Genomic DNA, 27949 nt, shown 5'->3' with positions numbered 1-27949 from the left:
GAGGTGACGCCAACTTTCCACTCACAGGTGAGGATTTCTGGGTAAGAGCAACTGAGCCGTTCGGCTTCCACAGGAAGGCCTTATGCTCCACCAAGAGGTACTTTTGATTTTCCCTCCTTTATCAGCTGTGACTCCCCCAAATGCTTTACAGCTGATTAGAAATTTTTGCCTTGGTTGCAGTCGCTCAGGTGCCTGGTCCACCCCAGATGGGCACCTCCTCCAAAGGGCCCTGGACAGCTTCATCTCCCAGTGCAGTCTGCGCGGAGTCCCTCTCCGATGGCTGGACACCTGGGCACGTGTGAACAGTTTTTTGGGGTCTATATAAAACAGGCTTCCCCTGACCCATATTAGGTCAGGCCATGTAACCCTTATGCTGGAGCCCCTTGGTTTTATCTGGCCTATTCACAATCCCTGTCAAGCACACAGAGCAGCTTGTTGTGCTAAAAACATAACCATGAGCGTAGCCAGCAGCCATGCTGGTGGGGAGCAACAGCAGGTCAGAGTTGCTGGGGCCTTGGGAGCTGCTGACTCCAGCTGCTGGATGAGGTCTAGGACTCAACAGTAGCTGCTGGCTGACCTAGGAAGCCACTGGGAGCTCCAGGCTCCATCTGCTAACAGTGGGGCTGGCTGTCACTGATGCTCAACATCTAGCTCCCAACACCAAGTGAGCTGCTCTTTGCCTATTTGTGATTTCTGTCCAAACTGGGCAAATGAACCCTCTGCTGCTAGACAACAGCTTGAACAAAAAGGGGAAAATGCCTCTGGTTATGTGGTTATAGGATGAGGGCTCAGTGCACTAGAAGAACCAAGGTTCAATGTAAACTCCCCCCTTGTGTTACGAGGGAGTCCTGGGCTTTCTCACCGGCATGTCCAGGTGCCGAACAGCAGGGGAGGGTGTAAGAGCCATCAGCAACTGCACACTGAAAATGGGGACACACTATCATAGCCCCACCAGTTCCGCAGTGTTAGGGCTCCAGCAGTTTCTGGCTCTGCGATATCCTGGCAGTCCTTTTCCTCCTTACCTAAAGCCCTGTGTACTCCAGGGTGTGCCTGTCCCCACCCACGGAAGCCCACATTCTCCTGCTGTTGTAGAGCTGTTTATCCCTTTCCTAACAATTTTGGCAAGGACACTAAGCCTTAAAAATCGAATGGCTTAGTGATAAATACACCCCCATGTTTATAGTGGAAGTTTGTAATAGCTAAAGCTTGGAAACAGCTCAACTGCACATCAACCGGAGACTGGATAAAGATGCGGGTTTTTTGTTTTTTATAAAATGGAGTACCACTCAGCCATAAGAATGAGATACTAGACATTTATAGCTAAATGGATGCACATTGACCCCATACCTTTAAGTGAAATAAACAGGACACACGTGTAAATATCGAAGAGTTTCTCTGGTGTGAGAAACTAAAAGTGTAAATAAGGATCAAAATGTATAATTGATAATGTGAAATAGGAAAAGGTCTAAAGGAGTAGGGGAAGTGGGAGGGGTAGGGGAAAGGAAAGGGAAAGGAAAAAAATGAAACAAAGTCTTTGTAAATAGAGAAGGGAGCACAGGGAATGGGGAAAAAATAAGAACCAAGATGCATCATGTACAGGTACAAGATCCCAATGATGACTGTAACTACTGTATACCTAAAATGTACCAATAAACTTAATGGAAAAAAAAAGCATCAAATGGCTTCCTCTAAGTTGTAACTGGCAGAGTTGGGATTTTTATGTAATCATAAGACGCCAGCTGAGGATTTAGCTCAGTGGTTCTGCTGCCTGCCTCGCAAGTGCAAGGTTCCGTTTGATCCCCAGTACCAAAAAAAAAAAGATACCAGACCCCATCTTTTAAAATGTTTTATTTTGATATATGTTGAAGGAGTTGAAAAGAACCCACCAGAATAGTATGTTAAATCTTAGCATTCTGGTGCATTTCCATCAAGTTTTAGAAAGAAAAGACAACAAACAAAAACAAGTGAAGCCTCTGCGAACCCACCCTGACCCCGCTGGCCTCTCCAGCCTCAGGGAGCAGAGCAGCAGCTTTCTCACTTCACTCCAGTGGACAACTTTACACTCTCATTTCCTATCATTTGAATCCACAGAAAATGTGGTGCAAAGCAGTACTTCTGTCTCCTGTATACCAAGAACACTCACATGCCAGACACTATTCTAAGCACCTCACATGCACCATTAACTACCCCACCCTATTACAGTGCAGGAAGACACCAGTCAGCAGGAGCGGGGCCCACGGGTACACAAGCTGGCCTTCAGGTAAAGGGCACTGTGTTCAGCTCCAGCAAATTTCTCTACTGAAAGCTGCAACCCTAATCCACTTCGGGAAGTCCCAAAACCCAAGACCGAGACAAAACACACCCGTTCACCTGTTCTGTTGATGGCATGCACATTTCTCCCAATCCTGCCTGAACAGTGCTCACGTGAGCAGACTTTTCTTTCCTCACATGGAGTTCACCGGGATGAATCCGGAGGGGACTGCACAGTGGAGTGAGTGCTCATGACTTCACAAGCCTTTGCACACTGCTTGGGACACAAAGCAGGGTGAATTCCAGTTGTTCCACACACTTAGCCAGCCAGTTGGGCTTTCAAGAATTCACTGACTTATGAGATTGTCTGCGTTGTTCTGCGTTGTCCTGCGTTGTCTCCTGCTTTCTTCTCTACAGTATCTTTGTCTGGTCTGACGATCTGTCCCCAAGGGTGGGGCTGACCACACTGCACAGGTGACAGCCACTCCACGCTGGGGCAGTCCTGGCCCATCTAGGCCTCCCCACCCCAACCTGTTCTCCAAGCAGCAGAGAGCAGGCAGGCCAGGAGGGAAACCTGCATGCCCTCCAGGGCAGCCTGGGGCACCTGGAGATCCATGGCTGAGATAAAACAGAAATGTCAACAGGAGTCCTGTAGCTCAAAGCCATCACAGCAGGCTTCCAACCAGCAGGCATGTGATGAGCAGTGGCGTCCAGTCAGCATTTCACTCGGGGGCCCCTTTGAAACACTGCATTCCAAACTTGGCTGAAATATCCAGATCTCAAGTCCTTTAGAGCAAACACTTTGGGCAAAAATCTCCACTACATGGCAAGTACCCAAGCCTGGCATCAGAGCACCTGGCCATGCTGCAGTGACGGGCATACCTAGAAAGCCGACACCACCTAGCAGAACAGGGTGCAGAGGAGAGGGCTGGGGAGGAGCTCTCAGGATGGGGCCATGGCCTGTGGGCAAAGGCGATGGAGAAGGCAGGACAGGACAGGGGCCAGAGGTGTGGAGGTGAAGTCAAAGCCAGCACTGCGCACACCAACATGTTCAGTGGTTACACCCAAGGGCAGGCTTTTATTGGTATTTCTGTAATAATGTCACTTACAGAACTAAGACGTACTGAGCAGACGACACCAGCACAATCCTACAGAATACTTCAGCATACAAGGATCTGTTGATTTTGACTTCATGTATTTTGTGTATTTTTAAATTGGACTGGAATATATAAAAATAAGAGTTCATTCTATAAAAATGCCCTAAAAGCACCTGTTGGAACTGGAACTTCATGAGGAAGCAGGTGGCACAGGGGTGGGGAGTGGAACTGGAAACAGGAAAAGGCTATTTCTGGCCAGAGCACCAGTTGACAGGGGAGCAGCAACTCTGTGAGGGCTCTGGGCCCAGAATCAATACCTCACTCCCCTCAGGGAGCCAGGCCAGTCACAGGCACACAGGAGGAAACCACTGCCAAGGTTCCCCGGCTCCCCAAGACCACTGGCTTGGGAAAGGGACAAGCCAGAACCCAGACCCGAAGACTCCGAGGGTCTCCTGACCTGGCCAGAAGCACACGGGACCCTGGCTGCTGCCCAACCATGTTCAGTGCCAACTTTGGACACCTTGCCAGTGAAGGGCCATTTGGTTCCACTGTAGACAGGCAAGAGGACGGCAGGGCCATCTAAGATGACAAAGTTGAAACCACAGCATTTCGCGGAGAGGAGATGCCTGCTCCAGCCGTCGGGTCGCACAGCCTTCATGCTCGCCTGTGCGTGGCAGTCCCACGAGGACAAGAGGACTCGGCACAGGGCACACTACCTCGCGCCCTTCCCAGGGGCCAGCTCCCAGCTCAGCAAAGCAGCCTGAGACCGCTCCACCGCTGACACCGCCCTGCACACCCGAGCCCCGAGTCTCCAGAATTCAGTGCTCACATGCACCTGAGAAGCATCAGTCCCCTGCGCCAGCGCCACCGAGGCAGACCTCGGTTTCTGCTTCAACACAAGCGGGCAGAGGCACAGCCCTACAGCAGCTGTTCCCATCCTCAGGCGAAGCCTACAGAGCAGTCAGGGCATAGCGCAGAGTGCCATGCAGGCGAGCTGGCCGCAGAGGGGACCGCAGGGACGTCTCCGCCTCACCGTCTCCTGAGGCCCCGTCTGCAGTAAGCCCACGCAGACCCCAGAAGGGCCCTGAAGCTTGCTGCCCTGAGGTGACCCACAGCACTAACGTGGCCTGGCCCACTCCACTCTACCCCGGGGCCTCCCTGCTGTGCCCTGGGATGCCAGCCAAGGCATCCTCTGCCCTGCTCTTCTGCCCGGAGCTCTCCCAGTGATCGTACCGCAAATCCCTACCTCCTCCCAGTGTTTGCTCCAATCTCCCCTCTATCCAGCCCCTCCCGGCAGCCGACTGAACATCAGCCCCCAGTCCAGCGCTCCTGCACTCTTCCCTACTCTGTCCCCAGCGCATGACCCAGGACACCACTCTCATGTTTATGTGAAGGCAGAGACAGCAGGACTTTCGCTGTACTGGCCCCTACAGGGCTCAACTCACACTGGTGCCCGACATGGGGCAGGTGGTCTGCTGCCCGTGTGGCCCTGGGGGGTGGAGATGGTGACAGGTCCTGGTGGAGCTCCATTCTGAGTAACCGAGGCCACCAGTCCGCTCCACTCTCCGCGCCCCCCCTGCAGAGACACCTCTATGCCTCAGCAGCAGCAGAGAGCCTGCTGTGACGCTGAGGCCCAGCCAGCGCTCCTCAGGAGACACTGGGGAAGACTGGCTCTTGACACGCTTGCTTTTAACAACAACAGCGTAGGCACCACCACAAGCCAAACCTAGAGAGAAACCGAGGCTCCACGAGCCCCTCGGCAACAGCTGCAGCCAGCAGGCCACACACGCGCTGTCCAATCCCAAAGGGCAGCGGTCTTGTCCTTAGCTGATAACGGAGACCTGGCCAAGGGAAGCCTGGGCTATCTGCAAGACTGCTCCTGGGGCCTGGGGCTCTACCTGGGCCCCAAAGAACATGTTGCTGCTGCTGCTGTTCCCAGTATTGCTTCCTGGCAGGTAGGCAGGGAACTCCCTGAGCTTTTATTCTCAGGATTCCCTGCCATCAGCTCCCTAAACAGAAAGGACTGGGCCCTTGTAATGGCAGGGGGCTCTTCAGCGGGGTGGTCAGGACCCTCACCCACCCCACTGTGAGTGGCAGGCCCCCGGCTACTCTCGAATATGGTTTTTCATGTGCCGAGCCAAATTTGAAGACCATCTGAAGGTCTTCCCACACACCCTGCACTTGAAGGGCCTCTCTCGAGTATGAAATCTCTTGTGGTTGATGAGCAGGGACCCCTTGCTAAAAGCTTTCCCACATATGCTACATCTGTGGCACTTATTCCCAGGGCGCGTGTCCTGGAGTCCCGTGAACACTGAGCGCTGGTCACAAGGTTCCTCAGCATCTTCTCGAGGCTTCTCTTCACTTGGTTTCAGTTCCTGGACACTCAGCCCTGTGTCCTGAAAGGATGACAACCCTGACGAGCTACATTCTGACTGCGTGACTCGGGGGTGTTTTCTCTGGTGGACGGAAAGCATGTGTCTCCCAAGGAACTCTTTCGCGGTCCACTGGTATTTGAAAGCTCTCTCTGACGTGTGGATTCTCTGATGATTAACAAGACGGTAATTTCGATCATAAGACTTCCCACACACATTGCATTTATAGCGCTTCTCTCCACTGTGGATTCCCTTATGATCTAAGAGACTCCTTTTACGTGTGAAGCTTTTCCCACATTCTTGGCACCAGAAAGGTTTCTGATCAGTGAGGGCTTTCCGTGACAGATGTGGAGGCGCATCCCTTTGATGGTCCTCGTGCTGTCGGTGCACGGAGTGCCTCCTCTGGTGCCGGTACAGATTGGAGCTCCACCTGAAGGCCTTTCCACACTCCCGGCACTTGTAAGGCTTCTCCCTGGTGTGAACTCTCTGGTGGATGAGGAGGAAGGAGTGATTGCGGAAGGCCTTGCCACACTGGCTACACTTGTGAGGCTCCTCTGGGGGGCGACTGCTCTGTGGAACTTGGAGCGCACTGTTCTGACTGAAGGACGGGCTGCCCTCCGGTTTTCTTTTAATGGCATGCTTTTTCTTGTGAACAGCGAAGGCTGACCTATAGGTGAACCTTTTCCCACATTCGCTACACTGGTACGGCGTCTCGCCTGTGTGGATTCTCTGGTGCTCGAGGAGGGTTTTCTTTTGAGTAAAAGTTTTCCCACACTGCTGACACAGAAAAGTGTTCTCCACGATAGGGGGCCCGGGCCCCTGCAGCTGATGGAAGTCCTTCTGGCTGTCATTGTCCTGACAGGGACCCGGTGCGCAGAACTCCTCCTCGTCCTGGTGCAGCCTCACGTGACGGGTGAAGTTGGACCTCCACCGGAAGGTCTTCCTGCAGCGGGCACATTTATAAGGTTTCTCCTGCGTGTGGATCCGCTGATGTTCAAGGACGTAGGACTTACAGTGGAAGGATTTCCTACACTGGCTGCAGTCAAAGGGCTTCTCCCCAGTCTGGTCTCTCAAATGAGGATCCAGCTCTGAGGCATAGGTGAGGGCTTCCTCACACTGATTCGACTCCACTTTCTGCTTGGTGTGGGTCTCCTGGTGCAGGCGGTAGGCTGACATACGCTGGAACGCTTTGTCACATGAACCACACTTGTACGGCTTCACTCCAGTGTGAATCTTCTCGTGCCGTATGCAGTTAGAGCTCCACCTGAAGGCTTTCTCACACACCCTGCACTTGAACGGCTTCTCCTGGCTGTGAAGTCTCTGGTGGTACTCGAGATGGGAGCTCCGTCTGAAGGTCCTCCCACAGTCCTGGCACCTGTATGACGTCCCCACTGGGAACAGACCTTGCTCATGGGGGTGAGCAGCACCGAGCCCGAAGCCCTTCCCACAGGCTTCCTTTTCGCTCCCTGCCAGCCCAGCATGAATCCTCTGATGGAGGCTGAAGCTCCCCACCGCATGTCTGTGCCCCTTTCCTCGTTTCTTATAGTCATAATGGTGCGAACTTTTCCTCAAGTGTCTGTCACGGCCTTGTATCCGGGATCGCTTTTTCCTGGAAACTCTCAAATACACAACATGTTTTAGGTCAGGAGTGTCACTTCTTCCTGATGCTTCCAATTCTGTCCCTGCTGTGGGACTGAAATCAGACTCTTCCTTCTTAAATCTCACATAGTGCTTCATTAGCCAGCTCTGCTGTTCCAAAGACTTTCTGGGCCCTGCCCCCTCTGGGACACTTGTCACAGGACACCTGGCTGCCACAGGATCTTCTATATCTGCATCTTCCACAGGTTCTTGCTTGAAGACCAATTTGTTCGTCTTCATCTGGACCTCACCTCCTGATAAAAATTAAACACCAGAGAATGTACTCTCTTCCCACACTTGGAACTGGAGAAAGCAAAAATGGCCACAAAACACCATGATCTGTAGTAAGGGTAGTAAGGCTCCTGGCAGACTGCCAATGCCTTTCCAAAGCAGTCAAAGCCAAGGCAAAACACCGAAGGGACTCTAGACAAAAGGGAAGGGGGAAATGATGGATACAGCAGCTAGAGGTGAGCAGGAAAATGCAAAGGGCTGTGAGGAGTAAACTAGCAAGAGAGGGGAGCCGCACTTAGGCACAGGAGCTCACAGAAGGGAGCTCCACGCCAAGAGCTGGGGCTCTGGGGAGCAGCTGGATGAAAGGACTGGAGACCGAGCCTAGTGCAGAAGGAAGTCAGAGAAAAGGAACAGGACAGGGTGTGCAAGGGGCCCGGGAAAAGCGGGCACAGGACTGAGGAGAATCCACAAGCAGAGAAGAGGACAGTGAAGCCTTCAGTGAGAGGGTCACCGGGGAAGGGACAGGCTCAGACACAAACAGCTGTCCTAGGCCAGCACACAGGGGAGAGGCCTGGGGCCAGAGCCCCTAGCAGCACTGCTAAAAGCCCTCCTCCTGGCCAGCGATGATGGAGCAGTCCCTGTGATTACTAGACAGAAGGGTGGGCGGAGGGAGGGCAGGGCCTGGCCAGCTCCTGGACTCACCTGTAGGGCCGGAACCTGGAAGCCGCTTAGTCTGAGCTGTCTGGACATCCAGGCCCCAGGGCTCCCTTGCTTCCAACCAAGAGATGAGGGCAGGTTTGGAGCAGGAGATCGCTGCAGAGAAGAGAAGGGGTGGGAGGCAGACAGGTCACACAGAACGTCTCTAGGATCTTCCGCCTTAGGTCCTGGTAGGGACAGGCCAGGAAGACAAGTGGAGAAAGGGAGGGCACAAGCCCAGACAGCCATTTCTAATAACCCTAAGCAGACCCAGAAAGCAGGGGCTGAGAAGTCACAGACACAAGGGCTGCTGGGGCTGCCAGCGCTGGGAGCCATGACTTTGCACTTGGTTAGGTCAGCCCACATTTTTGCAATGCCAACATTTTTTAAATGACCAGGAACTTGAGACACCTTTAATGTTTACAATGACCCAGCAAGGCAGGCATAATTATCTCCATTTTGCAGAAGGGAACAGTGTGGTGACAAATGCAGTGACCTTGTCAGTAGTTACTGAGCCAGAGTCAACAGAGTTTAGGCTGCCTTCCGTGCAGTTAACACCAAGAAGGCCAAAGCCAGGTGTCCATAGCCCGGGGTGTCGAGGACTCACCCAGAGAAGCCGCGTTCCCATAGTTCTCCAGCATCACATCCCTGTACAGGTTCCTCTGGGTCGAGTCCAGGCAGCCCCACTCATCCTGGGAGAAAGTCACCTCCACATCCTTGAAAGTCGCAGCCTCCTACAGAAACACGGGCGCTGGTCCCCACCTCCCGGGCGGCATGGGGGGGGGGGCTCTAGGTGGACTGAGGGCAGATCCAGCCAAAGTGCAGGGCCATGGCCACTCAGGGAAGTGTGGTCTCGGGGATGGTGGCGGAGACGCCCAGGACAGGCGAGCTCAGACTCAGCAGGGCTGCAGGGCCCACCTGCGGCTTACCTGTGGCTCTGGCATCAGGGACCGTGTGGCTGTGGCCTGGTCTCCTGGGCTCCCCTCTCTCTGGGAAAGGGAAGGCACCAGGGCAGCAGGAGGATCTGAAGAGGAAGAGCGAGAGCCTTGAAAGAGCTGCTGGCCTGGACACCCCCAGAAGCCCACTCCGCCCCAGTCCTCGAGGACTCTGGGAAACTCCCCAGTGACAGCTAGGTCCTCGCGTCTCTTGGGGCCAAGGAGTGGGATGCACTGGAGGGGGCGTCAGCAGACACAGGTCACAGAAGGGTATGGAAGAACACTGAGCTGGGGACAGGGAGACTCTCGTGAGGGAAGGACAGTGACAAGACGACACTCAGAGGTGGGAGGTGGCAGAAGGCCAGGGCCGTAGCTAGGCAGCGAGTACCGGGTGGCCCAGCCAGGCAGTCACGCACTCCTACTGCACAGGGAGGCTCCAGCTGGGGTCCCGGAGCAGAGCCGCTCCCGAGCGGGGACACAGGGGGCCAGGTCTGCGGAGGCTGCAGGGCCGCAGTGCCCATCCAGTGCACAGCCGGGCTCGGGTCAAGGCCGGGGTTCTGTGAGAAGAAAATGTGAGAAGACCCTGTGGGGCCCGACACTGAACTCAGAGAAGAGGCCACACTGCAGTCTACAGGGCAGAGGCCCAGGAGCAGCAGGCCAGCCCCGCCACCTCCAAGCAGAGGGCACAGTGCCAGGGGCAGCGCTCGGAGGCCTCCTAGCCTAGCCAGGGGGTCTGGGGTCCCCACTTCACCTAAGGATAAGCTGGGGAGTCACCAGTAGCTCCACAGTCAGTCTCCAGATGCCACAGTGACCCTCCCTGCCACCTCTCGTCCCCTCCCCAGGCCCAGAACTGAGAAATGAAGAAGGGATCAGCTCCTGACAGACAGCAGAGACCCAGGCCTGCAGTAGCCACTGCCGAGCACTGCCCTAGGCAATGAAAGCACTGCGGCCTCACAGGCCCTGCATGAGCTCCCGACTGCACTCCAGAAGGAAGAGTAACACATGCAGTGGGTGGGGCTGACTCTGAGGTTGGCTGGGGAACCCTGGAAGAGTCTCAGGCACAAAAGAGCAGACAACACCCATCCAGGCTTTTGCCCTGGGACTTCAAAGGGCTGCAGTCTCCAAGGCAGTGCAGCCCCACCAAGACCTTATTCAACTGACACGACAAATCTTAGCCACGGGCCCAGAACTCCTGACCCGGCTGAGGGCTAAAGAGGAAGGACTGCTGCAGCCAAGCCCTCCAGAAGGCCAACCACAGAAGAGTGGGGGAACCAGGCAAACACCCAAGGACACGCTTTCTCAGACCCTGGTGTTTTAGGCTGTGGGGATCCTTTCAGAAGCCCGGGGTTCCCTTTGCACCTTAAAGCGCCTCTGTTCCTTTTGCAGAACTGGGGGTTTCCTCTTGGCCTCCACCACCTGCTCTCTAGCTGACTTACAACAGGGGAGGCCGCTCCTGCTCACTGACAATGTTTTCATGGACTTGGAAAACTTATTGCTAGCCCCAAATGTGCCAGATAGAACCAAGCCATTTGGGGGCTGCTGTGTATTTCACTGTATAAATGATTAGACCTTCTGAACAGCTCGTTGTTTTGGTGAAAAAAATGCTCTTTTAGTTTTTAAAAATACCCTCAATGCTGAACAATGTTCGTTTTTTTGTGCAGTCATGCTTTATACTGATTTATTACTATTTGCTGCTGGGAGGACATGTTCAGATACTTTACTCGACTGAACTTTTGGAAGAAATTTGGGGAGCCAGTACGTCAAAGCTCTTAAGAGCACCTTTCACTTACGCATGATTTACACAGGCATATTTTTACAAATACACATATTTTTACATAAATAAAACCTGAAGGAAGGCTGAAGAAAACAGTAAATAAATACTCTTTAATAAACAACTCGCAAGACAGTGGGCCAGCTTCCTGTGTGCCGCAGAAGGGGCAGGAGGAATGCAGAGAGTGGCCAGTGCTGCTCCGCGGCCAGGCCTGGGCCATCTGCTCTGCCCCAGCACCAGGGCCAGTACTGGCCACACACTGGGCACTCAAATGTTCCTGGGCAAATTCTCTCAGTCAGACCACCTCTGCATGTTCTCCTCGATAACCTGTGATTCTGGGAGGCACGGCAGCCTGGCCAGTGACCCTGAAGTCTCCCACCCTCCCAGCCAGGGTGGACCCCCACACAGGCACAGAGAGCCTGTGCTTCTGCAGCTCTGCCCTGAAGCCTGGACTGCTGCCCTAAGTGCCCCTCTGCCCGGTCAGACACAGGGAGAGGGCTCTGCACACTGCGGCCACTGTGACTTACGGACACTGCTGACCTGTGCTGGGGCTGGGGCTCCTCTGGGAAGGTCCATGGCTCAGGGCCCCCACAATGAGAAACGGAGGGCTCCCTGCAGCCCAAGCTGCAGGCGGCAGCACCCGCTGGGCACTGCCCTGCTCACACTTACCCTCTGCCGTGAGCCGCCCAGATCCCGCTGCAGCTCCTCCAGCACCACCACGGCCTCCTCGGCACTCTCAGGCTGGTACAGCTGCACCCAGGTCCGGAGCTCCCCTGGCAGGATGCTCAGGAACTGCTCCAGCACCAGCAGCTCCAGGATCTGGGCCTTCGAGAGAATATCCGGCCTCAGCCACCAGCGACAGAGCTCCCGGAGCCGGCCCAGCGTCTCCAGGGCACTGGAAGACTCGTGGTAGCGAAGCTGCCTGAAGAGCTGGCGGAAGAGCTCCTGGCCCGGGCGGTTGAGTGTCTGTGGCCTGGCGGTGTGCACCGAGGCACAGCCTTCATCCTCCTCTTCTTCCTCCTTCTTCACAGTTAGGAGGCGCCCTCGCTCCCTGGGAGCCTGGGCCTGCGCCGCAGGGACCCCGTACCACCGGCCTGGGGGCATCGCTCCTGCTCAGTCTACCTCGCTGTGTGCAAACCAGGTCTGTGCCGTTGCCAGAGCACTGCCGACTCCTCTGGGTATCTTCTCAGCACCACACTGTACACTGCCATCTGTGGGGACGCCACATGTCACTGGCGAGACACTGAAGTCACCAACATCCCTGTCCAGGAGGAGAAGGAAATGATGCCCATCACACAAGGTGCAGTCACACCCTGCTGTGATGCCCGGCCACCTCTGGATGGATCAGCCGGGCACGTGGTGGAGGAAGCACTCTCAGATGGACGGCTGGCACCGAGCGACCAGGGCTCCATGGAGGCGAGCTAGGAAAACATCAGGACACAGAAAAACTTGTATGCAGCTAAAACCACAAAACGCTGATGAAAAAAGTCCAAGGTCTAAATAAACAGACAGCCCAGATTCATGTACTGGAAGACTTGACTCAGTAAAGCTCCCAGTCCTCCCTAGGGTGACCTAGTGTCATGCAATTCCTACCCATCTCAGACTTTTTGGGGGACTGGAGGTGTGGCTCAGAAGTAGAGCAACTGTCCAGAGTGCCCAAGGCCCAGGATTTAATCCCTAGCACTGAAACAAAATTAAGAAAAAGACATTTTTAGGGCCGGGAAATTTAGCTCAGTGGTTCTGCCACCTGCCTTGCAAGCGGGAAGTCCCAAGTTCAATCCCCGGTACCAAAAAAAAAAAAAAAAAGAAAGAAAGAAAAAGACATTTTTAGCAGATATAAAGATTATGCTACAATGTAGGTTGGAAAAGCAATCACAATAGCTAAAATAATTTTGAAAAAAAAAAATGGAAGGCATGAATCTACCTAATTTCAAGGCTTATAATACAGTCCAGCAATTACCACTAAGACTATATAGCTCAAAGAAATACTAAAAACTAGAAAGAGCCAGGGATTTAGCTCAGAGGCGCAGTGCCTGCCTCACAAGCGCAAGGTCCTGAGTTCAATCCCCAATACCCAAAAAAACCCCAAAAAGAGCCCTCACAAATCTGCTCATCAGACTTTTAAAATATCAAATGTGATTTACTAATACTGTAATACAATATTTTAAATTTTTAAGCAATTCAAAAATAAAATGAAATATTGATTGGGATCCCTGATTTTATTGTGGGCACCGATGGTTTAAAAATAATAATTTGAAAAAATGGAAATAAAGTCTTTGTAAATAGGGAAGGGTGGAGGGTGTGAAGGGAGGGCTAGGAATGGGGAAAAAATAAGAACCAAGATGCATTATGTAAAGGTACAATTCCAAATGAGAAAATAATAATAATAATAATAATAATCTGAAAACTACCAATCCAGCCAGTTTCTCACTAACTTCTCATGTTTCCTTTTCAGATTTAGCATAACAAAGGTGTCTAAGGGTCCAGCCACTTTTAGGAGATGGCAGAGTTTAACAGAAAGAGCACAGAACCTGAGCTAAGTCAGACCTCGCTCCAGCTGCAGCATGGAGCTGGCAGAGTGCATCACTGCTCAGAGCTCTGGCCTCGTGCTGTGGAACGGGCAGGAGCCATGTTTAGGGAAGAACCCAAGGGCACACTTTAGGCTTTCTCCAAATGCCTGTCTCTTCACATCTAGGAAAGAAGCTTGTGCCACAGGCCACATCACCATTCGCAACAGTGTGAGAAACAATACAATTTCACAAAAGATGTGTAAATGTACACTTTGAAAACTATGAAACATTGTTAAAAGAAATTAAACGGAAAGAATCCATGACAAGGGATCAAGATGGCCCAAGGTGACCTACAGATTCAACACAATCCCTGTCAGAAAATCAGATGACTTCAGAGCAACAGACAAGCTGATCCTAAAAGTCCCTTGGATACCCAGGAGACCAATGGGGTCAAAAGAGCCAGAAAAGCCAGGCATGGCAGCACGCACGCCTGTAGTCCCACTCTTGGGAGGCTGAGGCAGGAGGATTGCCATGAGTTATAGGCCAGCCTGCACTACATGGCGAGACCTTGTCTCAAAAAAATGCCTTTTTTTTTTTGGTACCGGAAATCGAACTCAGGACCTTGTATTTGCCAGGCAGGCCCAGTGCCACTGAGGCAAATCCCCAGCCCTTGAATCAAAAAAACAAACAACAACAACAACAACAACAACAACAAAAACCAGCCAGGAAAAAGGAGTGAGCTGGAGAACTTGGGAGGCTATGGTTTGGACACTGGGTGGCCCCAATGGGACTCGTGTGTCAGGCCTGGTCCTGAGCCCGTGCAGGGCCCAGTGGAAGTGAGGCCAGGGAGACCACCTCAGCCTCTCTTGCTTCCCAGCCACCACCATGAGTGAAGCAGCTTCTTCGACCTGGCCGCTCCCTGCCGTGACATGCTGCCTCCCCACGGGGCCCACAAGCCACGGGGCCACAAGTAACTACGAGCTCCCAAACTGTGAGGCCAAAGAAACTTCTTCCTTGTAAGCAGGACACACAGGTACCTTGTTACAGCAAGGCAAAGCTGACTAACAGGGCACCACTACAGACCAGTGGGTAAAAACACCATTCAGTGCTTTGTTGGGACAACTGGCAAGGCAAATAAAAATAATACAATCACACACAAAGAATTCTAGTTAAACAAAATGGAAAAAGAATAAAAAGAGAAAGAATAAGAATCACAAGGTTAAAAAAAGGATTTCTTAAGACAATAAAAGAGGCCAAGTGCAGTGGTGCATGCTTGTAGTCCCAGCTACGTAGGAGGCTGAGACAGGAGGATCCCTTTACAGAAGAATTTGAGGCCTTCCTGGCAACATCAAAGACGGTTTCAAAAAACAAAGTTTAAATAAAAAAAAAAAGACACCAGGGGCCAGGGATTTAGCTCAGTGGTTCCGTCGCCTGCCTCGTAAGTGCAAGGTCCCAAGTTCGATCCCCAGTACCAAAAAAAAGGGCCCGAGAAGGAAGAGTGAGGATACTGTGAGAGGCACATTATGGCTGTAAGAACACATCAGTCTGTGACCCAACCTGGCCCAGTGGGCGGGAGAGGGGAGCCTGTCTGCATCAGAGGAAGAAGACGGGCCCGCCCCACCTCTTGCTCTCCTCAGCCCGCTGCCAGCACTGACTGCTTGAGCATCAGGCAGTCTGAGTCCCACCTCTGGCAGACTGAACTGTCCACACCAGATAATAACTCTGCTTTACAGGAAGTCAGAAGTCGTTTATTCTTTTCTTTTTCTTTTTTGGTACCAGGGATCAAACTCGGGTCCTTGCGCTTATGAGGCAGGTGGTGGAACCACTGAGCTAAATCTCCGGCCCTGAAATTGTTTATTCTGAGCCAAACATGGAGGACCAAGGCCTGGGAACAAGAATTCAAGTTACCCTGGTGCTATGTGGAAGAGGGAACGGGGGAAAATCTCCACTTATAAAGCTGTGGCAGTTATGCTACAACTGTGAACACCCAGGCTGGTTCTCAGGGACCCATCCCAGGGCTTTAATCTTAACCCACCCCAGTAAGAACACGGCTTTGAAGACAACATGGAACTTCCAAGGCAAGGCCTTGGCGTCTTCCAAGGTGCCCGTCTTTGTTCTCTGTTCTGTCACCTCATGGGAGATGTAGTTTTGTTTCTCCACTCTTCTTCTGAAAGCCCCACTAACTCATCTCTTATTTCTGTGTTTTCCTACCAGTGTGAGGGAACACAGGGTTTATTTTATAAACTGATAATCAGCGAACAACTTTCTCAGATATTAACCACTGAGCATTGCTTTTGGTACATACTTAAAACCATAAAACAAGATTTCTATTAACTTATCAATTAAAAATAATAAGCTTGGAATGAGGATTTAGCTCAGTGGTTTCGCTGCCTGCTGCGCAAGCGCAAGGACCCGAGTTCAATCCCCGGTACCAAATATAAATAAACAAACAAATAAATAAATAATAAGCTTGTATGTAAAGTGCCCCAAACTCAGTCTCCAAATACCATTCTCCGATGAAAGAAACTAGCCCTCCTCGGAGAAGTAGTTGATACCAAGCTGGGGCAAGAAAAATATGAGTGTTCTGCAGTAGCAGAAAAATAGCAAAGTACTCAAAAATGATGGAACAATGTCAAGGGGACACAGGAGCCAACTTACAGCATGCCTAATGCCTGCAGCTAGAGTAACTTAAGCAACAAAATAAACAGCACTGCATTTTAGTCCAAGAATAAACACCCCAAGGCGTGGAGGTGTGAGGGTGCACGGTAACCCCAGCACTCCAAAGGCTGAGGCAGGAAGATCATGTAAGTTCAAGGTCAGCCTGGGCTAAGAACAGCCAGAACTACAGTCTCAGGAAAACAAAACAAAAGCAAAGAATGGCCGGGGATTTAGCTCAGGGGTTCCGCCACCTGCCTTGCAAGCAGAAGGACCTGAGTTCCATCAGAATTCTATCCCCCGTACCAAAAAAAAAGCAAAGAACAAACACGCACAAGCTAACACTGATTGAGTAAATAAATCAAGGGCGAAGGGGAGAACTCTTCCTCACAAAATCTTCTAATAGGAAACAGAAGGAAAAGAGGGAAAAGAACACAGCACTCACTGCTGCAGAAGCTGAGCAATGAATGCTAGTTAGGAGGTGAAAGCTGAGGACAAAGAGAGTACTTGAATGCTGAGTCCCACCCTATCTTCTCCTACTTACTTAAGTACCTTGGTAACAAAAGGAGAGAGAGTAACTTTAAGGTGAGAAATAAGACACATTAACTTCACTCTCAGTCAAAGCCCAAGAAAACAACACACAGAATCAAATGAGATATTCTAATATTACAGATAACAAAATTCTTTCAAACTGTCAAGGTTCTGAGGGCACAGAAAGACTGACTTGTCACAGACTGAAGATGATCAAGGAAACGCAACAAATGTAACAAAGGCATTGGAATGGGTCCTAGACAGAAAAAGGACATCAGAGAAAAACTGATAAACTTTGAACAAACTAAAGTTTAATTAACAGTATTGTACCAATATAAATTTAATTTTTTAATGTAAATTTAATTTTGATGAGTATATTATGATCATGTAGGATACTATCTATAAGCAAACTAGGTCAAAGGTACAAGAGAACTCTACATAATTTTTTGAAGCTTTGGTAAGTCCATAATTATTCATGATACAACTATTTTAAAAGAAAAAAGGCTGGGGCCAGGGTTTAGCTCAGTGGTGCCATGCCTGTCTCGAAAGCACAAGATCCTGAATTTGACCCCCAGTGCCAAAAAAAAAAAAAATTTAAAGAAATAGAGCCAGGTGTAATGGTGCACACACCTGTAATTCCAGTACTTGGGAGGCAGAGGCAGCCTGGGCAACTTAGTGAAATCCTTTCTCAAAAAAAAAAGTAAATAAAAGAGTTTGATCATCATTAATATTTTTGTGACTTATTTTCATTTGGGGTGTTAAGGACTAACTTGGCAATAAGGTCTAATAAAGGGCTATTAAGTACCATCAATTTTTCTTCTCCCAGTTTGGATTCCCGGTGTCATTAGGCTAACACTGAGTACCTACTATGTACCTCTCACAGGAGCAGACACACAGCACTGCCTTCAGGAGTCCAGGGTGAGACAGATACTACATACAGTACATGGTAGATGACATAGTGACAGACATCTTGAAAACAGCTTTATATAATAAAGTAAAACAAGGAATTTCTTGTAGAAAGCATAACAATTTACCTGACAAGTCATAGGAAAGCTCACAAGACCTCTATCAGCTTATTTTTAGTAGTGTGCCACCACATCTTGCCAGCATGTTTCTTTTAAAGTGAGGTTTATCCTAAACTGTTCCCATCTTTTCGACATACAGTAAGAAGGGGTTTATTATATTTTTTCAGCCAAGATTTATCTTTCTTTGGCATTAAGAAAACATACAAAGGCAGCCTAATTCTTTAGTCCTTGTATATACAGACAGCCTGCACAGACACATTACAGCAGCTGAAGGCTAGAGCTCTGTTTAAAAACTGCATTCTGTACATTGGTTCTTTCATCTTGAAAGACAACCACCCTAAGAGATTTTCCTATTTTTCTCCACAAACATCACTTGAGCATTTACATGTTGTGATTACAATATGATAAAATACATACAACCTTCCCATATAATTATATGATTTTAACCATTTTAAAATGTTGTAATTCAATAGTATGTACATGTGTTATGGGAAATAAACCAATAATGTGATGTCTTTATTATCCTCGGAAAACAATGTACTAGGAGTGTCGCCATAACTTCGAAGGCAGCAGATAGGCATGAGCGTGGAAGAGGGGTGAGGACTTTTAAAAACACCCTGTCTTGTGTTGGGACATAGATCACAGCCAATCAGAAAGGTACACACAGCGAAGAGGCAACCACAAACTAACCACAAAGGGTAACCAAGGACTGTCCACGCCTGCACAGCGGACCCGACTCTACCTTAAAAACTCTTAATTATACGATCATGAGCATGTCACACCTAGGCACTGAAGTTCATGAATCTGATTAAAAACAGATGCATGATGGGAAGACATGTGCAGTCCACTGTCAGGAGCAATGCTACATAATTTCAGGGTAAAATCATATGATTAGCCTAATTCTCCTACCTACAGCCCAGCTATGGAATTCCGAGACATAACTCCATTTTGGCCTCCGGTCACAACTGAGACCTCAATGATCGGGTGAAGCTGTGATTCTCCAGGACAAGATTACACCAGCTGAAGACATCCTGGGAGGAACGGACATCTACTCAGTTCCTCCTTGTTCTTGGATTGTTACATCTTGTTTACACAAGATGTACCCAACTCTCTGCAAGTCATTTGTTACATTTGTTTCTCCTGATGTACTGAATAAAAGGTGCGATAAACTGGGGGGGGGGGGCGCTTTCATCTTTGTCGTCCTGAGCAGCACTGATCAGACCCAAAGCTCAGCTTCTTCTCAGTCTCATTTTTCTATCTTTCCTGTAATTCGCCTTGTGCTGCCGTGGCTCCCAGGAAACGAGGACTTACTGCAGAGGTTCTAGTAATGTCCCCTTTCCCTGTTCCCTACAGTCCACTGAAGGACCCTAATTAGCAAGACAGACTCCATATTGCTGCTTGACCCACCTGCCTGCCCTTTAGATGAACTCAGAAGGTGGCAGCTTATAAACCTCCTCCTTTTAGAAAGTCTCTTTAGAAATAACAATTATTGTTTGACAAATGTTCTAACAGCAGGACGTTCCGCTTCTGAACCTTTTGCTTGCTTTACTAGTTCTATCCCATAGGGGGGCCTAGAAACTATTGGCCTCAAAGGTGTATAAAACATGTTTGTCAACCCCCAGTCGGGGCTCGAGTCCGATGCTCAGCTCAGGTCCCGGCTGGTAATAAACTCCTGTGTGGATTTAATGTCGGTCTCTGGTTGGTTCTCTCTCACTGGGTGCAACATATTTGGAGGCCCCAGAGAGATAGCCAGCTGCTCTGGAGCTTGTTATCTTAGAGCATTATTTTCTTTTTAGGAGAGACCAGGATCAGACATCGGTGGTGTTTGGCCCCTCTGGACACCGGTCTGTGGAAGGAGAAGCCACCCTGACGGTATTGCAGGGCTCTGGGTAGGCCGGTCCCAGTCAGGCCCTATCGCCGATCAACCAACCCACAGGAGTTTATTGGGAAAGCCTCTAGAAGAATCGAATGATTCTTAGTGCACTGTGGGTAGATAAAAGGAAGCCAGATGTGGCACAGGTTCCCCTATCTAGAGTCTCTTCGCGACTGCAAGCAGACTCAACTGGGTCAGAGTCTTCAGAAGAGTGACTCCCTGGGTGGGGTCCAGATCCATTCAGGCCCCAGAGGTTTTACTTGGCCAAAGTTTGTTTTTTGTCTGTCTCTCTGCTTGCTCTGTGTGCCTTTTGCATTTTCACAGGCTAAAATTATGGATTGCTCACAGTCCATGGAAGGAACTCCACTTGATTGTGTTTTGAATAACTTCAAAAAAATTTATTCCACAGAGAAGATGAATATGGCATAAAATTTTCTAAAGGCAAATTGCAAACTCTGTGCCAATCAGAATGGCCAAGTTTCGGAGTCAGTTGGCCCCCAGTGGGAATTTATTCTGTGCACATTGCTCTCAAGGTTTGAAATGTGGTCACAGGAGTTGGGGCCCCACAGGTCCCGATCAACCTTTGGCACTCCATCGGGACAGGACTACGGTCCATCAGCCCTGTCTTCTTCCTTTTTCCTTGAAAACAGACAGAGCCCGGGGAGGATTGATTTATGTCCCTTTTACAACTGGTGATCTTTATAATTGGAAACATCAAAATCCCCCCTTCTCTGAAAAACCTCAGGCATTAATCTCTTCTTGAGTCTGTTTTTCATACCCATCAGCCAACCTGGGATGATTGCCAGCAGCTTTTATAGATCCTGTTCACCACTGAGGGACAGGACAGCATTTATCAACAGGCAGTCAAAGAGGCCCTGGGGCCAAACCCCAGCATCACTCCCGGAACTCCGGGGCATTCGGACAAGGCTGAAACACTAGTTCCATTGCAACACCCCGAATGGGACCCCATTGATGATGACAGTAAGAGAGGGCTGGGGACCTACCACCAGCACTTATTAGGGGGACTCCAGGAAGCAGCCAGAAAGCCCACTAATTTGAGTAAGGTAGGTGAGGTTCACCAGGGAAAAACAGAGTCTCCGGCTGCGTTTTTAGAGAGACTCTTGGAAGCCTATAGAGTTTTCACTTCTATAGACCCAGAGGAACTCAAAAATGCAGCAGCTTTAAATTTGGCCTTTGTTTCCCAGTTGGCCACAGATATTAGGGGAAAAAAATTACAGAAATTGGAGGGATTTGACGGAAAGAATAGGACTAAACTCCTGAACATAGCCCAGAAAGTTTATGATAACCATGATGCCCCCAAGGAAGTCCTAGCCAAAACACTGGGGAAAGTCACAACTGCTGCACTCTAGGCACAAGAGACAGTCCCTCTGGACAGAAAAGGAGAAAGTGCCTTTTTGGCTTTAAAGAAAGCCTTAGTGTCAGCACCAGCCCTGGCCCTACCTGATGTCACCAAGCCCTTTTGGTTGTTTGTGGCTGAATGAGGGGGCATAGCCAAAGGAGTGCTAGCTCAGGCATTAGGGCCTTGAAACAGACCTGTGGCCTACCTGTCTAAAAGACTTGATCCTGTGGCAAGTGGATGGTCTACCTGTTTGAGGGCAGTTGCAGCCACCACCCTCCTGGTCCAGAAGGCAGATAAGTTCAGCCTGGGACAAGACCTGGTCATCACCGCACCCCATGCGGTGGAGACGTTGCTGAGAGGAGCCCCAGAATGATGGCACTCCAAAACCTGCCTGACTCAGTACCAGGCCCTGTTGCTGGATGCTCCATGCATCAAATTCACCAGAGAAATGACCCTCAATCCAGCCACCTTACTCCCGGACTCCGACTCGTACGCATGCCCCTCCATGACTGTCTGGACACTGACAACGTCCACCACCAACTGCCCAGATCTGACTGATGTTCCCCTGCAAAGCCCAGGATGAGACCTTCTTCACTGATGAAAACAGCTTCATGGAAGACTGAGTCAGGTATGGGGGGGGGGGGCTGTAGTCAGTCCAGGAGGACAGGTCCACTGAGCACAGGCATTAAACTGGGGGGCATCGGCACAGAGGGCTGAACTAATAGCTTTAACTCAAGCCCTGAGGTTAGGTCGAGACAAGGCTGTAGACATCCGCACTGACAGCCGGTGTGCATTCCCACTGCCCATGTGCATGGCGACATCTACAGACAGAGAGGGCTATTAACACAGAAGGGAAAACTATCAAAAATAAAGAACAAATTCTGGCCTTATTGGAGGGAATCTGGGAACCCAGGGCATTGGCCATTATTCACTGTAAAAGCCACCAGAAAGGAGACAGCTTGGAGGCCTGCAGCAACCGAGAGCCCGATGATGCAGCCCAAGGAGCGGCCAGAGAACCAGTGGGGCCGAGAGACACTGTGCCCATCTGACCCTTTGGCTGCCTGCCGGAAAGACCCACATATACCCTGGAATAAAAAAAAGAATAAAACCAAAAGTGAGGGGGTACAAAACTGGACTCAGGCTGGTGGAAAGGGACAAACGAACAAATGTGTCTCCCCTGAGCCCTGGGGCGACAACTTGTTCATCAGTTCCATCACTTAACTCACCTGGGAGAATCAAAGTTAAAAAGACTAATGAGCTCTAAGTTTTCAGTCCCAGGACTGACCTCTATGGTCCAGGACATCAGTTCCAGGTGTCAGGTGTGTGCACAGGTAAACTCCAAGGCGAGACCAAGGAGCAAAGGTAATCGACTGCGGGGAAGAGAGCCAGGGGAACACTGGGAACTTGATTTCACCTAAAGAAAATCCAACAAGAGGTTCAAATATTTACTGGTATTGGCTGACACCTACTCAGGTTGGGTAGACGCTTTCCCCACTCGTGGAGAATCAGCCAACATAGTAACTAAGGTTTTGTTCCAGGAGATAGTTCCCCGATTTGGCATCCCTCGTTACCTGGGGTCCAACAATGGGCCTGCCTTCACGACACACATATCCAAATTGTTGGCAAGGGCACAACATATCGATTGGAAGTTACACTGTGCCTATCGCCTACAAAGTTCAGGGCAAGTGAAAAGGATAGAACCCTGAAAGAAACCCTGACTAAATATGTTCTAGAAACTGGCGGTAGGTGACCCAATCTGCTTTCTCTAGCCTTGTTAAGAGTTAGATGTACTGCATATGTGACAAGTTTACCCCTTTTAAAATCTTGTATGGGAGGTCACCACCACTGCTCCCTAAGTTAAACCTTGAACAGATAACACAGAGTTCTTGTGTCTCTTTACTTCACTCTCTTCAAGCCTTGCAGATTCTTCAGAGTGAGATCCAGGCTACAATACAACAGGCTCAAGAAAAACCCTTTGCGATGTTCCAGCCCCACGGTTTCATGCCAGGAGACCTGGTCCTGATATGCTTGGTTTGCCTGCACTGAGGACTTGACTAAATACATTTCCAAATCAGTCTTGTCTACCCAATCTGCCACTTTGTGTCACCGTGTATGTTGTTCCACAAGTCTTGTATTGTAACAAAAAAGGGGGCCACGAACATCTGGGATTAACCACTGAACACTATAGGAGTAAATGGGCTGCCCCCGTTTTGGTGCCCATTCTGGTGGGATTAGGAATAGCTGGGTCAGTGGCTATTGGAACTTCCTCCCTGATCCTTCAGGACACAAATTTTAAAGCCCTAACCCACCAAGTAGCCAGAGATTTGGGTCACCTGAAAGACTCGATCTGCAGATTTCAAAAACCAGGTTGATTCCCTAGCTGACATGGTCCTGCAAAATCAAAGGGGACTTGACCTCCTGTTCATAAAACAAGGAAGGTTATATGTAGCCCTAGAAAAAAACCTGTTGCTTCTATGCCAATGGTTAACTACCTTAGTTTCTGCTGTAGCAGGCCCCTTAGTTATCTTACTCCTGGCTTTTGCTCGTGAGACCTTGCATTATAAATGCTCTCACTAAATACGTTAGAGGATTGATGCAGTCAAACTGATGGTGTTGAGACAAAATTATGAGGTTTTGAAAGACATTTTAAAAAAATTCAAAGAGTAAATACAGGAATCAAAGATTTGATTAAGTTACAAGAACCAGTGGGGAATGAAGGACCCTCCTTAGCAAGACAGGCTCCATATTGCTGCTTGACCCACCTGGCTGCCCTTTAGATGAACTCAGAAGGAGGAAGCTTAAAAACCTCCTCCCTGTAGAAAGTCTCTTTAAAAATAACAATTAACCAAGTATTGTTTTACTAATGTTCTAACAGCAGGACGGTCTGCTTCTGTACCTTTTGTTTGCTTTACTAGTTTTATCCCATAGGGGGGCCTAGGAACTACTGGCCTCAAAGGTGTATAAAACATGTTTGTCTCTCCCCAGTGGAGGCTCGAGTCCGATGCTCGGCTCGGGTCCCGGCCGGTAATAAACTCCTGTGTGGATTTAGTATCGGTCTCTGGTTGGTTCTCTCTCACTGGGTGTAACATCCACAAGTAAAAGCAGAAGAAAGGCACCTAATGAGTACACAGAGGAATGGAGTAGCACCCTAAAAAGAAGGAAGAGTGGGGAAAATAAAAGGAATCAGGACCAAGGGGGTCGGCGCCACTTCCATCTAGAAGTGCATCTTACTTCTACAATAACTCCCTGGCTTCCTAAAATCAACACTTTGCTTGCTTGTGGTCTCACTGTTCGAGTGAATGAGGTGGGCCGACTGAACTGTCCTCGGACCGCCAAGGTCCGGGGATTCCTGGAGCCGCCAACTGAGGGAAACACCCGCACCAATTTAAACCCAAATACGAACGAATGGGTTTCGGGACGTAGCTCAGTGGTAGAGCTAGCTCAGCATGCACGAGGCTCCTCACCACAGCTACTTTAAAAAAAAGAAACGCATTCCGCAGGGTCAGATTACAGTTTTTAAAGCGCAGTAGCACGAACGTACCTAGTGCCACCGAGCCAGAGATTTTTCAATGGTTAAAATGGAACGTGTGTAGGTACTGTTCAGCCAGTGTTGCGTCTTCTCTGTCCCATCGCAATACTAGGAACCTGTTTGTTGAGCAGCAGCAGCGTGATCGCTTATCAATCACCTGCACAAGCACGGGAGTGTGCTCACGAGTGTGCGTCTGCGTCGCCGGGCGGCTGCGGCCCTTTCCCTCCCGCCCACTCACCCAGCGGCCTCGCGGGCGCGGAGGACCGCCCGGGGCCTGCATCCCCACGGCCAGGCCCAGCGTGAGGAGCGTCCCACCAGCGCGCCGGGCACCTCCCACCCAGCCCGGCCCAGATCGGGGCCACCCCGTCCCCGCCGTCCCTACCAACTGCTCTCCGGTCTCCGCCTCGCGCCACCGCTCGCCGCACTCTTCCGCCCAGGTCGCGCACGCGCGCCGCCGCCGTTGCGCTGCACGGCCGCTCTAGGAACTGAGGGGCTTAGCGTCTCGGCTCCTCTCGCCCGGGCTCTCGCCTCACCCCCTCAGTGGCCAGGGACTCCCGCCACCCCCTCGGCAGCGGCTCGCGCACGCGCGCCGACGCTAGGGTCCTGCACGGCCTCTCTAGGACCCTAGAGGCCTGGCGTCTCTGCTCCTCCGGCCCAGCTCCTGCCCCGCCCGCCCGCTCGGCGCCCGGACCCCGCCGAGTTCCCCTCTGCAGGAGGGGCCGACCCTGGGCTTGGGTCCGGCAGGCGCGCGGTTGCCACGGTGCCAGAGGCGCGGGAGGCCTGGCCCTGCCCCTCCGGGTGTCGCGAACAGGTACCGTGGGTAAAAGAGGACTCAGACTCAGATGGCAATTCACATACTTATCTTATATTGTCATAATTCATTTCAATACAATTACCACACACTATGCAATTATCACACAATATTAAGTCTGCCAATTACCACGTCCCTGTACCTGTACTGCGCAAGTCCTTATGGGAGCACGACGTTTCCTCCCGCAGGGTCAGAGGGTCCGATCCCTAGACGAAGGGCGTCGAGTCGGCGCTAGGCTATCTGCCTCTCCGCTTGCCTCATCCTCTGGTCTCATCTGGTCGGAGGCGATGCTCCTCCCAGTGGGATCAGCTGTGCATAGGTCTCGGTCGGTAGTCAGATCATCAGATTGACTGGTCGACTGGTCAGTGGGACGGATCGTCAACTTGCTTGGGGTCTTCAGCTCCTTTTATACTATTCTAACTGGGTGTTTGTGGTATTGGTTCAGACTTATCACACTGTCCATTTCGGGGCACACCCTGTCCAGTTCAGGGCACACCCTTATCAGTTCCATACTGCTTAAGGTTCTACTTTCATATCTTATGGTTACACATCACTCTTATGATTGTGTTATATTTAGGTTACAGCACTCTTAAAGTCACAGCACACTTTAGGATTACAGCACACTTAGGGTTCTACTGTTGTGCCCAGATCGTGGAAGTCCCCAAAGACCACCAAGGAGCTGATTCCGATGTAAACACACGAGGGTTGTTTATTCAAGCTCGAGCAGGGGCACTCAACCGTCATCGACACAGTGGATCAGGATTGAGAGCCCCGAATTTCAAATCAGCAGGGTTTTTATTGTGGCTACAGCAAGGTTTGGGGATTTTCCATTTAGCAGTTACATGATTGGTTGATATTTAGCAAGTATGGGATGTACATGGGGGGGGTTGAGGGGTGGCTACATGTAGATTTTATGGGAAAAAGGAACAATCAGCACATTGACAGAATGTTCTATAGATAATGGGCCCGGGAGCGTCTGTTTTCTGGGCAGACAGAGGATTGAGTTAGGAGCTGTGTCCTTTTTTTATCTGTTGTCCCACAGCAAGGACATTTTATCATTACTTTATGGGCACAAAGGAGACTAGGGGAATAGCTGACTTCAGTGAAGTGGAATTTATGTCAAGGCCACTTTGCTGCCTTATTCTAAGATGGAGTCAAATTTTAAAATGGAGTTAGGTCTCACATTCCCCCCTTCTCATGAAGCTATAGAGGACCAATCATGGGCCTCTGGGGGTCAATTCTATTAGGTCTTCAGAAACTGGTTGGTACTGGGACCTAAGTACCATCAGCTGTACTGTGTTAATGTGTTCTCTGATGAAGGATACCAGCCTGTTAAGTATGTAAGGTCCAAATGTTAACAGGAGTAACAAAATGAGTAATGGTCCCAGCAGGGTAGAGATCAGAGTGGTCAACCATGGGGAGGCATTGAACCAAGATTCAAACCAACCTTGATTTTGCTCTCGTTCTCGCTTTCGCTTAGCAAGACCTTTTCTGACTTTGGCCATAGATTCTTTGACCACTCTTGAGTGGTCTATATAAAAGCAGCATTCTTCACCTAGGGCAGCACAGAGCCCCCCTTGTTGTAGGAAGATTCTGGAGAACTACTTCCGCCAGGGAGGTTAGTGACTCTTGCAGGTGGGAGATGGAGCTTTCTAGTCTCTCAATGTCTATATCTATGGCTGTTCTCAAATCATTGTAATGTTTGTTTTGCAACACTAACGATGAGACTCTTGTTCCTGCCCCAGCTAATCCTAAACCTAGGAGAACTGTTAAACTGATGACTGTTACAGGTTTTTGTTTGACCCTAGCTGGAGTCCTAATCAAGTGACTAAAAATATCTTTTTTGAATGGTATAATAGTCTAGGAACCAATTGTACTAGTACATAAAAGTCTCTAGTCTGGTCGAGTACTTTTTCATGTGCACAAGGGGTGAGCCCAGTGGAGCAAGCCCACTATCCATCAGAAGGGGGTACAAGGTACTTTTTTGGACTAGACTGATACGTTCGGTTGTAAAGGTGCTGGTGAGTGGCCAGGACACTGCCAACACAAATTCTACGTCTAGTCACAGATTGTAGGGTTAGCCTGGCTGTCCCCTCTAGTTTTTGAGACAGGGTCTTGCCAAGTCACTATGTTTCCCAGCTGGGTTTTAATTTGTGATCTTCCTGCCTTAGCCTCCCAGACTGTCGGGATCACAGAAGTGTACCATCACACCAGGCACCTTTAGTTTTTTACAATAGAATAATCTATGCTTTCTGAATCTATAAAAGACTTATACAATCCCCTTTGATCTTTTAAATGCATAAACTGAAAAATCAGCATTTATAGTAAATTTGACCAAAACTGTACTCTTAAAGCAGTAGCTTTAAAGGACAATATATTTTTTAATGTCAAAAGAGAAAGTGTAATAAATGTCTAATTTTAAGCTGGAACTAAACCAGGTTTTTTTTCATGTATTTTTAATTTCTGCATAAATTGTTATTCACACAGTCCCAAGATGGGAAACAATTTTTAATTGGCCCTTAGATTTACTTGTCTCTAGACAAGACCAGGAAGCCACCCAGGTCTGTCATGTGACTATGATTTTGAAAACCAGGACTCAGCATTTAAATTAGTAAAAGATCCTGTTTTGGTATGAATCAAACTGTCAGCTGCAGTAATGCATATT

The 27949-nt window shown here is 49.9% G+C and overlaps 1 protein-coding gene and 1 long non-coding RNA gene across 5 annotated transcripts in view; one reads left to right on the top strand and one right to left on the bottom strand.

Moving 5' to 3' along the window:
* Positions 1 to 1833: 1833 nt before the first annotated feature.
* Znf445 (zinc finger protein 445) lies at positions 1834 to 25999 on the bottom strand. 4 transcript variants are annotated; one of them, XM_021257392.2, is made up of 7 exons: positions 25427 to 25999; positions 11660 to 12251; positions 9608 to 9776; positions 9214 to 9308; positions 8892 to 9018; positions 8291 to 8401; positions 1834 to 7611 (listed from the first exon to the last, which is right to left on the bottom strand). In XM_021257392.2, the coding sequence occupies exons 2-7, from the start codon at positions 12092 to 12094 to the stop codon at positions 5453 to 5455; spliced, it is 3096 nt and encodes a 1031-aa protein (XP_021113051.2). In that variant the 5' UTR covers positions 12095 to 12251; positions 25427 to 25999; the 3' UTR covers positions 1834 to 5452. The 4 variants fall into 4 exon arrangements, with proteins under 4 accessions (XP_021113051.2, XP_004835126.2, XP_021113043.2 ...); XM_004835069.4 differs by lacking the exon at positions 25427 to 25999 and adding an exon at positions 24856 to 24977; XM_021257384.2 differs by lacking the exon at positions 25427 to 25999 and adding an exon at positions 24856 to 24967 and having other exon boundaries at positions 11660 to 12411.
* LOC147825463 (uncharacterized) overlaps positions 25105 to 27949 on the top strand; it is a 74548-nt gene continuing 71703 nt past the window's right edge. The window contains exon 1 of the long non-coding RNA XR_015441173.1: positions 25105 to 25284. This is a non-coding gene — a long non-coding RNA (uncharacterized LOC147825463). The remainder of the gene's footprint in view (positions 25285 to 27949) is intronic.

Source organism: Heterocephalus glaber, unplaced genomic scaffold, assembly GCF_053883595.1.
Source record: "Heterocephalus glaber isolate CG9 unplaced genomic scaffold, H.glaber_assembly_v1.0 deba00001504, whole genome shotgun sequence".
Taxonomy (NCBI): Eukaryota; Metazoa; Chordata; class Mammalia; order Rodentia; family Bathyergidae; genus Heterocephalus; species Heterocephalus glaber.
The sequence above is the reverse complement of the archived record's forward strand: the minus strand, read 5'-3'. Positions and strand labels throughout refer to the sequence as shown.